Consider the following 14,079-nt stretch of genomic DNA (forward strand, 5'->3'; position numbering starts at 1 on the left):
ATATAAAAGAATGTATGGTTAAGAATTATTGGGATGAGAGGGGTCCTCCATCAGAGTGTTTCAAAATTGGATTCATTACAAAAAAGTCTTTCCCAGTGAAGCAGAAAGATACAGAACTTTCTGAAATTGTTTGTAGAAAGTAGACTTCTATGTGACAGGATGTATCCTACAATCCTAGAGATCCACATAGAATATTTATGTACAAATAGACTGTGTCGTGAGCCATAAGTTTCATGAAGGGCATGTCTAGATCCCATGCATTTGAAATACAGAATCACACAAATACTACCAAATCCAGCATCAGTCAGGAATACTACTGATAGGATGACACAATCAGTTTGTCCCACAAATTACATTCCTTCAGATGTTGTTACATGAGGTTGCTCCAGCTATGGGAATGTGGAAATGGCACAGGCATTGAAATAATATTTCCAGTTTTGACATGGGGAAGTTTTTAATGTTTCATGTTTTATTGTGTTTTTAATATTCTGTTGGGAGCCACCCAGAGTGGCTGGGGAAACCTTGCCAGATGGGTGGGGTATAATAATAATAATAATAATAATAATAATAATAATAATAATAATACTGCCATCAGCCATGATAACTGAGCTGCGAAGGTCTGATCCATCCATTTTAAAACCCAGTTCCCAATACCGTGAGGACCACAAGTTGCTCTGCTTCAGTTTTATATTTAAAAAAGCAATTTTCCAGCTCTCACCAAAGTAGGGGGAAAAACTTGAAAACATAAAACCGAGACTTCAAATATTACAGTTGTTCCCCCCTCCCCACTTAAAATGCATTTCCCCCCAAAGACTTGACATTGCATGTTTAGGTTTTGAAGCTTTTGCTATTAAATTCTGAAGGGCACTGTTTCTAAAGCCACTGACAGAATAGTGCAATCAGCAGGGTGTTTGCAAAGGCAGATCCAGGGGAGCATGATCTGTTCGGTCACACCAGGCGTGGAGCTTCTGGGGCGCCACAGCTATGACTCCCAATGGAATGTGAGAGATGGGCGGGCAGATTTCGGCATCACCAGGAGGCCAATGAAGATTGAGACACCAAGGTCTGCCACCGGTGTTTGTTTTAGGCATAATTACATTACAACACCAGCAAATATTAGAGTCAGATTTGACTCCAATTATGATTATTATTTAACAGAGTAAGCATAGGGTTAGTATAGCTTCCTTCCTTCCCTCCAGCTACCTAGAGAGGGGAAGGACTTCGGCTCAGGGGTAGAATATCTGCTTTGTAAGCATAAACTTCCAGGTTCAATCTCCAGATAGGGCTGGGAATGTGTTTCCTGTCTGAAACCTTGAAGAGCTGCTGTCAGTCTGTGACAACAATACTGAGCTAGCTATGGTTTGACTTTGTATAAGGCAGCTTCCTGTGTAACTACGTAGACTATATGTTAAAGAGAGGTTTCATGTGGTGGTGCTTTTGAGAGGAGATATCACAAAATGGACATCCAGGTTGGACGTTCTAAAAGGAAGCCTGAGATATTCACCAAAAGGAAACTCATCCAAGCTCATCATTCAGGACGGTTCATTAATGTACCATGAAGAACATTGGACAGGAAGTGCTTCTGAAAAGGGCAGGTGGAGAGTTTCTCTTGATCAACCTTAATAATAATAATAATTCTACCCTGCCCATCTGGCTGGGTTTCCCCAGCCACTCTGGGCTACTTTCAACAGAACATTAAAAACAGTATAAAACTTCACAAATTAAAAACTTCACTAAACAGGACTGCCTTCAGATGTCTTCTGAAAGTCAGATAGTTGTTTATTTCCTTGACATCCGATGGGAGGGCATTCCACAGGGTGGGTGCCACTACCGAGAAGGCCCTCTGCCGGGTAGTGACCTTGCAGTGAGGGAACTGCCAGAAGGCCCTTGGCACTGGACCTCAGTATCCGGGCTGAAAAAGGGGGGTGGAGACTCTCCTTCAGGTATACTGGGCTGAGGCCATTCAGGGCTTTAAAGGTCAGCACCAACACTTTGAATTGTGCTTAGAAATGTAGTGGGAGCCAGTTGTAGGTCTTTCAGGACCAGTGTTATATGGTCTCGGCAATAAAGTCTGCAAAATTGGCATAATCTCTGAAGCATTATAGTATCTGTTGGACTATACACCCCATCCCATTGTACTTATACCAATCAGATTTCAACATATGGAATTCCTTTGTTTTCCTCGGGAGTTCTATTGTGTCTGCTGTGTTAATCCACTTAACACAGCAGCACATCTGATCAAAATCTTCCATAAAGAAATTTTTATATATCCATGTAGATCACTTGAAATCTACAGTAAGGACATGTAGACCTGCAATAAGTCACACACATCTTCCTGCTCTGTTTCCTGCAGTATCACAATGGTGAATGGATATCCAGAGAACATGAAAACACCAAAGCAACGTTTCTGAATCTGACAATGGTGGACTGTCAGATCCCACCTCTGAACAATACAGGAGCAGGAGCTGTTCGTTTCATGATGGATGCTGAGCCTTATGCAAGATGGCAAGTGAAAGTAGGAATTTCTTGTGCTACTAGCAAAACAATTTCAAAAGACATTTCTCAAGCAGCGTGATGATAAAATGGGAGATTACGGATTTCTTCCTGCTAATCACTGTGAATAGGAGTGCACACGAGAGCAAGAGATCTTTAGTATTGCCTCATAATAAATAAGAAAACAAAGAAATAGCAGAAATTACAGGCATTGTGGGCATTTTAATAAGTAGTCTTAAGGTGCAAATTACAATCACTGTTCCTAGTAATCACCCTGAGCTGATATAGTGGGTGAATCAATTCTTAATCATCTGCATTTCATTTCAAGAGACACGGCTGAAATTCTTGATTAGGTCACAAGTGCAGAATGACTTCAGCTTCATACTGCTGCCTGTTGGGGGCCTTTCCGGCTCACACCCTCCATTTTGAAATTGTTGTACAGGACAGTCCTACTCAAAGAGATGGCAGAGAACGATGCTGAATACTTGGGGATCTTCAGTTTTACTGTAGCTGAGCGCAAGTGGTTTTTCTGTGAGATGCTTCTGCATGGGTGTGGTAATATTTGTGTGACCCAGCCACATGAATGTAAGTCAAACTTACCATCCTTTCCCACAGAATTGACATGTGTGCATGTGGCACACCCAGAATGCACTTCAGCTTGCTGATTCAGTGGTTGGAACCTACCCAGGTCAAGAGCACTCCAGAACCTGAGATCTAAGGGTAGCCTCTGGTGTCATGGGGGGCGCAGTGGTCTTCAGTGATGTTATTAAGCACAACACACTAAGCATTAACCACAGTTGTGGAGAGCATGTCATTCAAACAGAAAAACACAAAATCTAATAAAGGAGCAAACATCTCACCTATCGGAAATTAAGACAGAAAACCTAACTAAAAGGGTTGTTGTGATGCTAACTGTGAAGTGCTATTGCAAACAGCGAGATAGGACAATGGTGCCACAAGCACAGGATTTTCAGGCCCCCAAATGTAGAAGTGCTGGCTTATTTATTTACTTGTTTCATAAAATTTATGCACCACTCGATTCACCATAAAGCAGTCTAGCCAAATGATAAACCAATAAAATCAAGGGGAAAAACCACAATCATACTTTACAGCATTGAAATACCAAAACATATTAAAGTTACCTCAACTTTCTAAGCACATGGGTTTGAATGTTTTCAGCAGGTGCCGTGCAGTCAAGGTGCCTGCTTGATCTCAATAGGCAAGGAGTTCCAAAGTGCATCTGCTGCCACACTAAACGATTGAGTTCTTACAAATGCGTAACAGGTATTATCTGGCACCTGCAGTAGTGCCAGTTCCACCTACTGAAGTGGTTGAGTGGGCACTTCATGAAGTGAAGTAAGACATATTGCACTCTAAAGAGAGCCCCATCACACACACACACCCAAAATAGACCGATGGAGTCAGAAATTACCAAAGTTCATCACACACCCACACACAAAATAGACCTATGGAGTCAGAAATGGAGTTCATCAATTTGTTTCACAATTTTCTAGACAAGCAGCCATGAAGATGCCTAATACTCTAGCCTTGCTATTGTATAGGAGACTTTGATCTGCCCGTGCTCTTCCAAAGCACAACAGAATAGTTGGGATGATTTATGTACATTTCATTTTTATTTATTTTTTTGCAGTAGCTTATTAACTTTTGAAGAGGAGATCAATGTTTATTTTTGTTTTAACCAAAGCACAGCAAGCAAATGAATGGGGTTTATTTGAATATCTTATTAGAGGCTGCTAAAGTCCTAATCATTATTAATGTTCATCTGTTTGATCATTAGTGCTGTGCTGAGAAAATGAACATCTTGAGGGCTTTAGTAAAGGAAAGAAATTAAGGTTAAAATTGCATTAAGAGTGATCAGTTTATACAGATGAGGTAGTGCTTTTGCCTGCAAAATGGCAGGATGCTAAACTAATCCTTCTTTCCGCCTCAGAGCTTGATTCGCTTAGGCCTAGAATCCATTTTCAGCACCAGGAGTTTGTATCAGTCGTATCATCTCCTACACTAACATTATCTGGGACCTTTATTTCTATATATGCTAGCTCATGCGAAGACTGGGTCTGATTGAGTGCAGAGTACATTGACCCACCCCATCAAATAGCTACATCCAGTCCCAAATAGAAGCATGGCTTTCCATTTCAGATTTGAGCTGCAGACCACACACTTTGCAGATTAAACCCTAGCTAGAGACCCTTGAAATGGTTTTCCCGCCTTATTAAGATGGCTTGTCTATGAAGAATGTGGCTAGGGAGCCCCTCTTCTAAATCAAATACTGAGAGAATTGAGTTCATTCTTTAAATTATGTTAAGTTATGCTAATTCAGTTTCAAATTCTCTGAATAGATTGTAAACTTATTTCCTTCCTTTGAATTGCAAATGCTCGGCACTGTTATATCCTCACATACCTTGGTCCCACCTGTTCACACCTGAGTGGAACAGGTAGTATTTTATCAGTTTAAAATAATATAATGTTTCTGGAACAGTTCACTTAATGCTGATTTTTTGTGGCGTGTCCCATTCTCAGTTGTGTGTGTGTTTAGCTTTACATGAGTTTTCTTTCTGTTGTTTGCGATTTTTGCCTCTCCTTTTTTCTTCTCACCCTTTCCTGCACCTCACAATGATGCCTTCCATCTGTTCAATGCCGTGGCTGTTGTTACCCACTAGACCTACTAGGGTGTCAAGGAGGTGATGGGTGCATGGCCAGTGGAGACACCGGAGTGTGGCCAAACTGGCATGGGTTTCTCCCCATCTCTTTCTCTCTTGAAAAGATACTGTGAAGAATTGCATTTTTACAAATATTTAGTACCTAACTAAGCTATATGCCATGATTACAGTTATGAGATACAAAAAAATACACACACACTTATTCAAGTAAATTTTGCTCAGAGTAGACTAATAATAATAATGATGATGGCAACAAAACATTCAGCAACACTGAGTTGAAAGAGGATCATAGGGTGGTAGTCTTTCCTCCACTCCTTTCATTTGTGGGGATGTAGGAAGCAGTGGCAACCTCTTCAATTTTGGTGGTGATGCTGATATCTCTTTCTTTCGTGTCTTCTCGTACCCAGGCTAAGTAGGCAGATTCAGTGCTTCCATCTGCTCTGATGTTTCTAAAGGGATAGCAAAAGTGGTGTAACATGGGTTGCCAGCACCCAGGGTATTGCGTCTGCTAACCAGGCCACCATTAGCACTCCCTGAGTCCTTTCCACCAGTCCAATATTGATAAAGTCAATGAAATACTATACCATGGGGGACGCGGGTGGTGCTGTGGTTGAAACCACTGAACCTCTTGGGCATTGCTGATTGGAAGGCCAGCAGTTCAAATCTGTGCGATGGGGTGAACTCCTGTTGCTCTGCCCCAGCTTTTGCCAACCTAGCAGTTTGAAACCATACCAGTGCAATTAGATAAATAGGTACCGTTGCAGTGGGAAGGTAAACAGTGTTTCCATGCTCACTCTAACTTCCGTCATGGTGTCCCGTTATGCCAGAAGTGATTTAGTCATACTGGCCACATGACCCGGAAAGCTATCGGTGGACAAATGCCGGCTCCCTCAGCATGAAAAGCGAGATGAGCACCACAACCCATAGTTGCCTTTGACAGGACCTAACCGTCCAGAGGTCCTTCACCTTTACCTTTACCTTTACCGTACCTGCATCTTTAATGTGCACATTTGAAACATTTGCCGCACCAGCCATCACACTTACTCCTGGGTGGTGGTGGGACTCTTATTCTCCCTTGGCACCACTCCTTTGCCCTGACTCTCTCTGATGATTGGTCTATGACTTACTTGTCCTCCTATTCCATGTTGTCACCACCACCAGCAGCACCAGCTGGCAAGGGGTCAGTGGCATGGGGTGAAGATCCTTGGCACTGCCCACCAATAGGTTGGAACGATAGCTTGGCGACCTACACAAGAGGCAGCTGCAGCACCCATGAGTGTCAAGTACGGTGGAGAGCAGAATGAGGGATTGGTCGGGAGTGAGTATACAGTGGAACCCCGGCTTACAGACGCTTCAGGTTACAGACGCTTCAGGTTACAGACTCCGCTAACCCAGAAATAGTACCTCGGGTTAAGAACTTTGCTTCAGGATGAGAACAGAAATCGTGCTCCGGCGGCACGGCAGCAGCAGGAGGCCCCATTAGCTAAAGTGGTGCTTCAGGTTAAGAACAGTTTCTGGTTAAGAATGGACCTCCAAAACGAATTAAGTTCTTAACCCAAGGTACCACTGTATTTTTAAAGCCCATGCAGGGACGCCCTGGCAATCAGTCATTGCTCAAATCCACTCCTCAGTCTGCCCACATGAACACTGGGATATTTTCTGTGTGAGAGGGAAGGCACGTTTTTGAAATTTTGTACCCCGGTGGCCCTGCCCACGTTACACCACTGGGTATAAACACTCAGGACAAATGGACCTCTTAATCTTAAACCAAGTCAGAGCAACCAGTTATCCAGGACTTCAGGCAAGGGTATCTTCCAACCCTACATGGAGATTCAACTGAGGACTTCTGCAGGCATCTCCTCTGCCACAGAGTCCTGGCCCTTGAATAGCACCTCTTACAAAAATCAGAAAACTGAGAATCTATGTTAAAACCCCATAAACCAGAACTGGCTTTCCAAATTCTTGAACAATGAACACAAAGGATTTTTCTCTAACATAGAGCAGGAGGGCAGATAAATTCTTACACTATCTTGTCCAACTGAATGCTTAGCAGCTATATCCAGATGCCACCAGCATCGCGCCAGTCATGTGCATTCAGGTATTATGTGAAAAGTAAAACTGGTTATGACGTGCCAAAATGTAGGGCCCACTTTGTTTGTTTGTTTGTTTGTTCCACTATTCTGTCACCAGTTAAACTGCATGGCTTCTGTGCCTACAGGAAATACATATGGCAGCAGTGGGGGCAGTATCAGCCCTGATTTTCTGCTCATTTCCCCTTAGATTGAACACTTCAGGCATTACATCTTATGAATGAATAGCTGCACTGAGTATGGAAATCCATCTTAGGGGGAGTCAAGGGCAAAGGCTGCCGTACAGAATCATCTTCCTTTGAAGCAGGCTCAATAAAATCTTGTTGACATCTATGAGATTCCTCTAGAGTAAATGTTTTATGGATTGCAATCAAAATGTCTGAAGCAGGATTTATTGTTCAAAATTGTGTCAACTTGAGTAAGAAATTTACAGGAAGAGGTTAAACAGAGCACGGCAGTTATCAGAAACTCCAGATTTTATCCGAGTGAAAAGATATTTTGGTAATAAATGAATGGCTTTTCAGTTTGCAGCATCAAGTGATTTGTTAGCTTGCAGGAAAGTAACTTGCAAGTGGTTTAATTTATCTTCTTGGCAGACATTTAGTTCAGGGGTGTATTGGGCATGTGCTTTAGAATGTGCAGACAGTATCTGTATGGAACATGATCACATAAAATGATATGATATATTTTTTGTATATTTTAGATTTCTAATGATGGTTTCCAGTACAGTAATTCAAAAGTCCTGACCTTGTATGACGGAGTCTGCCAGGATTGCGAATTCCATCAAAATGGGCTTTGTAAATTAAAGGTAATTTCAAAGCACTTAGAGGTTTAATACAGAACATCCATCTTTTCCTTAACCCTCCGGTTTCCCTGGATTGCCTGTGTAGCTTGACAAGTGTTGGAGAAGAAAATGTGTTTATTGATCAGCTGGGAAGCTAAATATATTTTCTTCCATTCACTTGTAAATTATGCCCTTTTTATATCAATCGTCAGGAAGCCAACACATTGTACATAAAAAAACATTTATTCCAAATTAACATTTTATATTCACAAAGAATTTAGCACCTCCATGCTGGAAATGTTCATGTAAGTAAATGAAACTTGGAAACAGCAGAGGTTCTGTAATTATCTCAAATAAGGCATCTTTCACACTCAGAAGATTCCGGTTTACAGAGAGCCTTTGCTGGGAGGACATTGCTCTCAGTCTCCACAAGCAACATTTCTTTGTAAGACATGGTGTCAAATTCTTACCAGTCCTCTCAGATTTATTGGGGGTATTGCAACTACCAATCCTATTACCTCTGGGCCTGTTATCTTCAAGTATAGATGTGATTGCCACAGCTGAGAACAACTCTCAACAACTACACAGGCTCAAAACTGCTCTGTACTGACTTTTTAACACGAGGACAAGGTCTACTGTAGTTTGATTTCAGACCCAACTCTGATAGGTACTTCTAGCAGCATTTTATTTTATTTACACCCTGCTAAGTTCACTATTTGACCCTTTACACCCTGATGCAGCCTAGTCAGCAAACTAGCTACATGGTTCTATGCCATAAATTCATTCATTTTGTAACTTTCCCACCTGTTAGCTCTGTCCCAATTGCATTATGTGAAGCATTGTATTTTTAAGGGTTATGCAAAGCTCTGTGGTTTAGTTATCATTCTTGTTGTTGTTATTTACATTATTTATTACGTTATTTATTTATTGCTTAGAAATGAGCATCCCAGGATCAAATAAAGAGATGTTATGAAGCAGATTAAAGAACATTTTTTTTTTTTACTTTTTTAAAACAAAAGAATGACTTATTCAGGAGGTTTTATTGAAAAAGAAGCATATAATATCATTCTAACTAATATCCTGCCTTGACAGCTGGCGTTGGGGCTTGGAGTTGGGTTCCATCCATACACTGTTGACATTCAACTCCTATTTCTTCTTGCTGTCAGAATCATGTGTGGCTGCGCAGATTCTGCACTGGTGCTCAGCCACTGTAATGGACTGGATGAAGGCTAGTCGAGGTGGAATTAGATCAAGGTGCTATGACTCAGCACTTCTTGAGCTTGGGAGATAAGCATATGGCCAGTTCTCTATGGGGCTGCGCTCCCCTTGTAGTCTAGAGGTACTTGCTAATTCTTCTCTGTCATTGGCAGAGCTCCCAGCTGGTTGGCCAGTTATGGCTGTTCCTATACAGGGATGGCCTTGCCATAGAAATTCATGCTCTGATAAGCTCCCAACTGGATAACTGTAGTCCACAGGGCGGCTCTTGCAGACCACTTGGAAATTGCAACTAATCCAGATGTAGTAGTTTAGCTTTTGAGTGGAGCAACTAGCTGGAGCCATGTTAATACAGTTCAAAATCTGCATTGACTGCCAATATACACCGGAACATCATACTTAAGAATGGTAAAGATCAACAGATTAGATTCTAGATCACTGTTCATTCAGACAAGTCTGTCTTTTTGCTTAGCAGAGGTGAATAATATGCAGCATAGGTACCTGAAGCATGTAATTCAAAATTTACAACCATTATCTCCTCATTAAGTGGGAACAAGGGGTTGATCTTTGTAAGTTTTGAGGTTACAAGTTTCAGGCAGCTATGCACTAAATCATCAGCTATTGGGCATGCTGACTAGGGATGATGGGAGCACAACAACATCTGATGGGTACCACATTGGCTAATCTTGAAGATTCTCAGCCTAGCTCCACCCACCTAGTGTGAGTGCAGCTGGTGAATGTAACCAAGTGGGATAGAGCTCCAATATGCCACTTTAAGTGTTATTTTGCAAGCCACTGTTTATCCCATCACTCAGTCTTTGTTTATTTTCTAGAGGGCACCAATTTGGGTGGGTGATGGAGCTTGCAACCTAGTAGAGAATGCTCAGCTCAGGGGTGGTTTTATGCCACTGCAGCTATCTGTTTGGAGGCCCTTTGAAATAAAAAAAAGGGGGGAAGTATGTAGAGAAGGCTGGGATTTTGTATGATTTGCCCACATGCCTAGATACATGCTAAACTCTATATGGTAGTGGATGGCATTGTGGCATGGTGGTGTTCACCTGACCTCCATACAGCTTTAGTTGCTGTTCCTTATGGGGAAGGGTGAGGCAAGTGGGGAGGCCAGCACAGTGGAAATTCACCATCAGGGGCACCAGATTGTACCACACCGAGTTTTCCACTGCCTCTCCCTTCTCTTTCCCAGTAAGCAACATCAGTCAGTGAGTGCTGCCACCCCACCAAGCCATCTGCTGCTGGCTCTGCGTAAGGACTCAATTATTGCACAATGTGCATTGTGTAACATCAGCAAGCCCATATAGAGGGAGGACTAGAATGCGCCTGGGAGAGAGAACTGCTTTGTTTTGGAACTGTTGTTCAATATGACCTTTTCATGTATGTCTTCTTTTAGTATGCCTTGTCCCCGGAGAAGCAGCATGGCTCTAGGCATGGGGAAAGTCATGGTGCTTAAGTTAAGGCAGGCAAGAAGGCTTGCTAGTCCTGAGGCCATCACACACACAAATGGAAATGACTGAAGCACGTTGTTGCATCCCATTATAACCAAGGATTTGTGCTATTGAATGGGGATATGTGGCATTTTCCCCTTTAAAATGGCTTCCGAGCAGATTGGCAATTTTAATTGTATGTGAATGAAAGGAGAATTTTAGGATCTCTGAGCAAACAGTTTCACTTTTTGTACTGGGTCATAAAGCAGCGTTTCCTCATAACTGTAGTCATAGAGTTCTGTCATACAGAATTTTAGCTATTATACCCTTAGAGTGGAGCCCAATTTCAGCAGGACCAGATAATTAATCACTCTGATAACAGGTGTCTGGGATTAATGATCTTGTACAACATGTTAGTGATTTTCTTATGATTTTTTGTTACAGTGGCATTATCCGGCAGCCTGAGATAAGCCATTCACAACTACAAAAATCTCACAATGAAGCTGGCAAAGCCTGTGTCATTACAGCAATTTTTAAGAATACACTTGTATTCTTCCCCAAGGCAACAGAGTGCTAGCATTTAAATTGCTGTCATTTCATTATTCCTACAGCAAAATATTTCAAGCAATTACTTGCTGCTAATTTATCTTTCTTCCCCTTACTTGCAGGAAAACGCTTGCAATATAGATGGATTATGTTATGCAAAAGGTGATTCGAGCCTTACGAGTCCTTGTCTTCTCTGTGAACCAGATATTTCCAAATTCACCTGGTCTATCAATGAAAGTAAGCCTAAAATGCATAAAATGTTTCTATGGTATTCAGGTTTTGTTGCAAAACCCATCCGGTGTTTTAGAGAGAGGGATATTCTTTCTCTGGACCTGTATATTGTGTACATTTCTGACATTTCTCTAGGCCAGCATTTATTAAGCTGATGTCATCCTGATGTTCTGGATGACAATTCACATCTGTGCTGTCTAGGCTGTGGCTGATAGGTATTTGTTCAGAATATCTGGATGACCCCAGATTGGCCAGGTTTCTGTAGGATGTAATCTACAGTGGTACCTTGGTTCTCGAATGGCTTGGCTTCCAAACAAATCAGCTCCCGAATGCCGCAAATCCAGAATTGAGTGTTCCAGTTTGCGAATGTTTTTTGGAAGCCGAACATCCGACGTGGCTTCTGATTGAGTGCAGGAAGCTCCTGTAGCCAATCAGAAGCCGCGCCTTGGTTTTCGAATGGTTCTGGGAGTCAAAGAGACTCCCAGAATGGCTTAAGTTCAACAATCAAGGTACCACTGTACTTTCTTTGGAGAAAGCAGATTCTCATTAATAGGAATATGTACGGTACATTTTGGACCCTAATGATTATGCAGAGGTTCCAAGTGTGTGCTCAGATATTTCTGAGCAACATCATGGGGAATGTTTTTCTAGGACCAAGGTGAAACTGTCAAGCTTCTTTGTTATTTTTGTTGTTCAGTATTGTTTATGTAATCTTTTTATATTTATACTGGCTTTTTTGGTATGTTAGATTTGCCATTGTGATGTTGTTTTATTATGTTATGAAATTGTTTCATACCGCTTGATTTTGAAATGCATTCCTGTTTTCTTTGTTGCAAGCTGCTTTGAGAATGATGTCTCTATGTGTGAAAGCAGCATGCAAATAAAATTATGAATGAATAAATTTTCACATCCTTTGAAGACAGAATAGTCTAATCTGGAAAGATGAACTACAGTGATCAGGTGACTTATTTTCCATCAGCAAGCAAAACCAGTAAATGGTACTTTGGGCCATGGCTACCACATGGCAGTAATGCTGGGTCCAACAGTATCCCTGAAACCAAACAGTGGTCCTTACAGTGGGGTGACTCCACCCAAAACAAATATGCCAAGTCAGCCTGACTACTGAGTTCCCTGCAATCATTAACTCTGTCTTATCCAGACAGAGTTTATTCACTGTCCTCAAGTCCACCACTGATTATATACATCCACTGAAGGATATCACTACACATTGCTTCCTGTATTTAAGAGTTAGGTCAAGGCATTCCTTAATCCATTTTATGATACTTAATCTATTTTAAGAGCATGGTTATATTACTTTGATGTTTTTATTGAGAGTATTTTTTATTGTATCTAGGTTTTTATTGACTGTGAGACATGATGACTATTTTCAATTGGAATGCACAGTATAAAGTTTAATGTAAAATAAATAAAAGCTTTCCTGAATGCATTGCTCAAGTTTCTCAAACTTGCTGGTAACTGTTTTTGACTAAAATGTTCCAGAGGGATTTTATCGTCTTTGTCAACTGCTGTGTAACATTAACCATAGCCACCACAATCAACCTCAAATGTTAAGTGTATGCCACTAAAATGATAAAATGTGTGCCCTTGCTGCCCAGAAAGAGAGAGAAACATGGCAGAGAGACATCCACACCATACATTAAAAGTGCATTTATTTATGAAAATATTTTAATCTGCTCTTCATTAAAAATAATCCAAGCAGTTTACAACAGCCGTACAATCAAATACAATAAAAACCTCATCAACTACCTATTACTGAAATATATTTTTTTTTATTGCCTGCATAAGCTTAGCAGCATCAAAAAGCTTTCAGCAGATGTTCAAAAAGTGAAAAAAGGCACATGCTGAATCTTTCTTGGAAGAGCCTTTCCCAGGACTGGGCCAAGAACACTAAAGGCTTGGTTTCAGGCCACTGTCAGATGAGCCTCACCAACCTTGGGTTGACCATGATGCTCCTGCTCCTACTACTTTAACAGTCATGGCTTTCCCCAAAGAATCATGGGAACTGATTCCCCCTCACAGAGCTACTATTCCTAACACCCTTGACAAACTACAGTTGGAAGCCATGTGCTTTAAATGTATGATGTGAATGTACCAACAACCAAGAAGACTGTGACCAGTGATGTATTTTCTGGTGGTCCAGGTAGTAGATGTAGTTTGAAAACCGCTGTCTAAGGGAATTAGAACATTCCGTACATTATACATTATTGCATCTTGCTATTTTGCTTAGATAACCAGCCGCCTGTGTTCCAAGCCCCAACCAGCCAGCTTCTGACGTTTGCAGGAGAGAATTTTGTGTACCAACTGCTAGCAGTGGATCCTGAGGGATCAGCCGTGCTGTTCATCTTAGAAGGCGGACCTCCAGAAGCCACCCTCTCTCCTGCTGGCCTTCTCATTTGGAAAGTCAGCTCTGCCGAATCAGAGAGCTTTGAATTCACCGTGTCTGATGAATGCAATGCACAAAGCAGGCACTCGGTTCAGGTAGGAAGAGGGAACCCTTCAGAAAACTGGTTTATCACACTATCCGTTGCTTCCATTATAGCTAATAATTTGTTACTGTCTTTAAAAAGCTAAGACTTCAG

The 14,079-nt window shown here is 41.5% G+C and overlaps 1 protein-coding gene and 1 long non-coding RNA gene across 2 annotated transcripts in view; one reads left to right on the forward strand and one right to left on the reverse strand.

Moving 5' to 3' along the window:
- Window positions 1–14,079, reverse strand: part of LOC310665022 — a 372,424-nt gene that overhangs the window by 179,887 nt on the left and 178,458 nt on the right. The window lies entirely within an intron of this gene.
- LOC310660400 (von Willebrand factor D and EGF domain-containing protein-like) overlaps window positions 1–14,079 on the forward strand; it is a 204,295-nt gene that overhangs the window by 103,113 nt on the left and 87,103 nt on the right. Inside the window, exons 14-17 of the mRNA XM_083405101.1 lie at window positions 2,354–2,515; window positions 7,968–8,072; window positions 11,371–11,485; window positions 13,728–13,978. Coding sequence (XP_083261227.1) covers window positions 2,354–2,515; window positions 7,968–8,072; window positions 11,371–11,485; window positions 13,728–13,978 — 633 coding nt within the window. The remainder of the gene's footprint in view (window positions 1–2,353; window positions 2,516–7,967; window positions 8,073–11,370; window positions 11,486–13,727; window positions 13,979–14,079) is intronic.

Source organism: Podarcis tiliguerta (assembly GCF_965153285.1).
Source record: "Podarcis tiliguerta genome assembly, chromosome: 1".
NCBI classification, from domain to species: domain Eukaryota; kingdom Metazoa; phylum Chordata; class Lepidosauria; order Squamata; family Lacertidae; genus Podarcis; species Podarcis tiliguerta.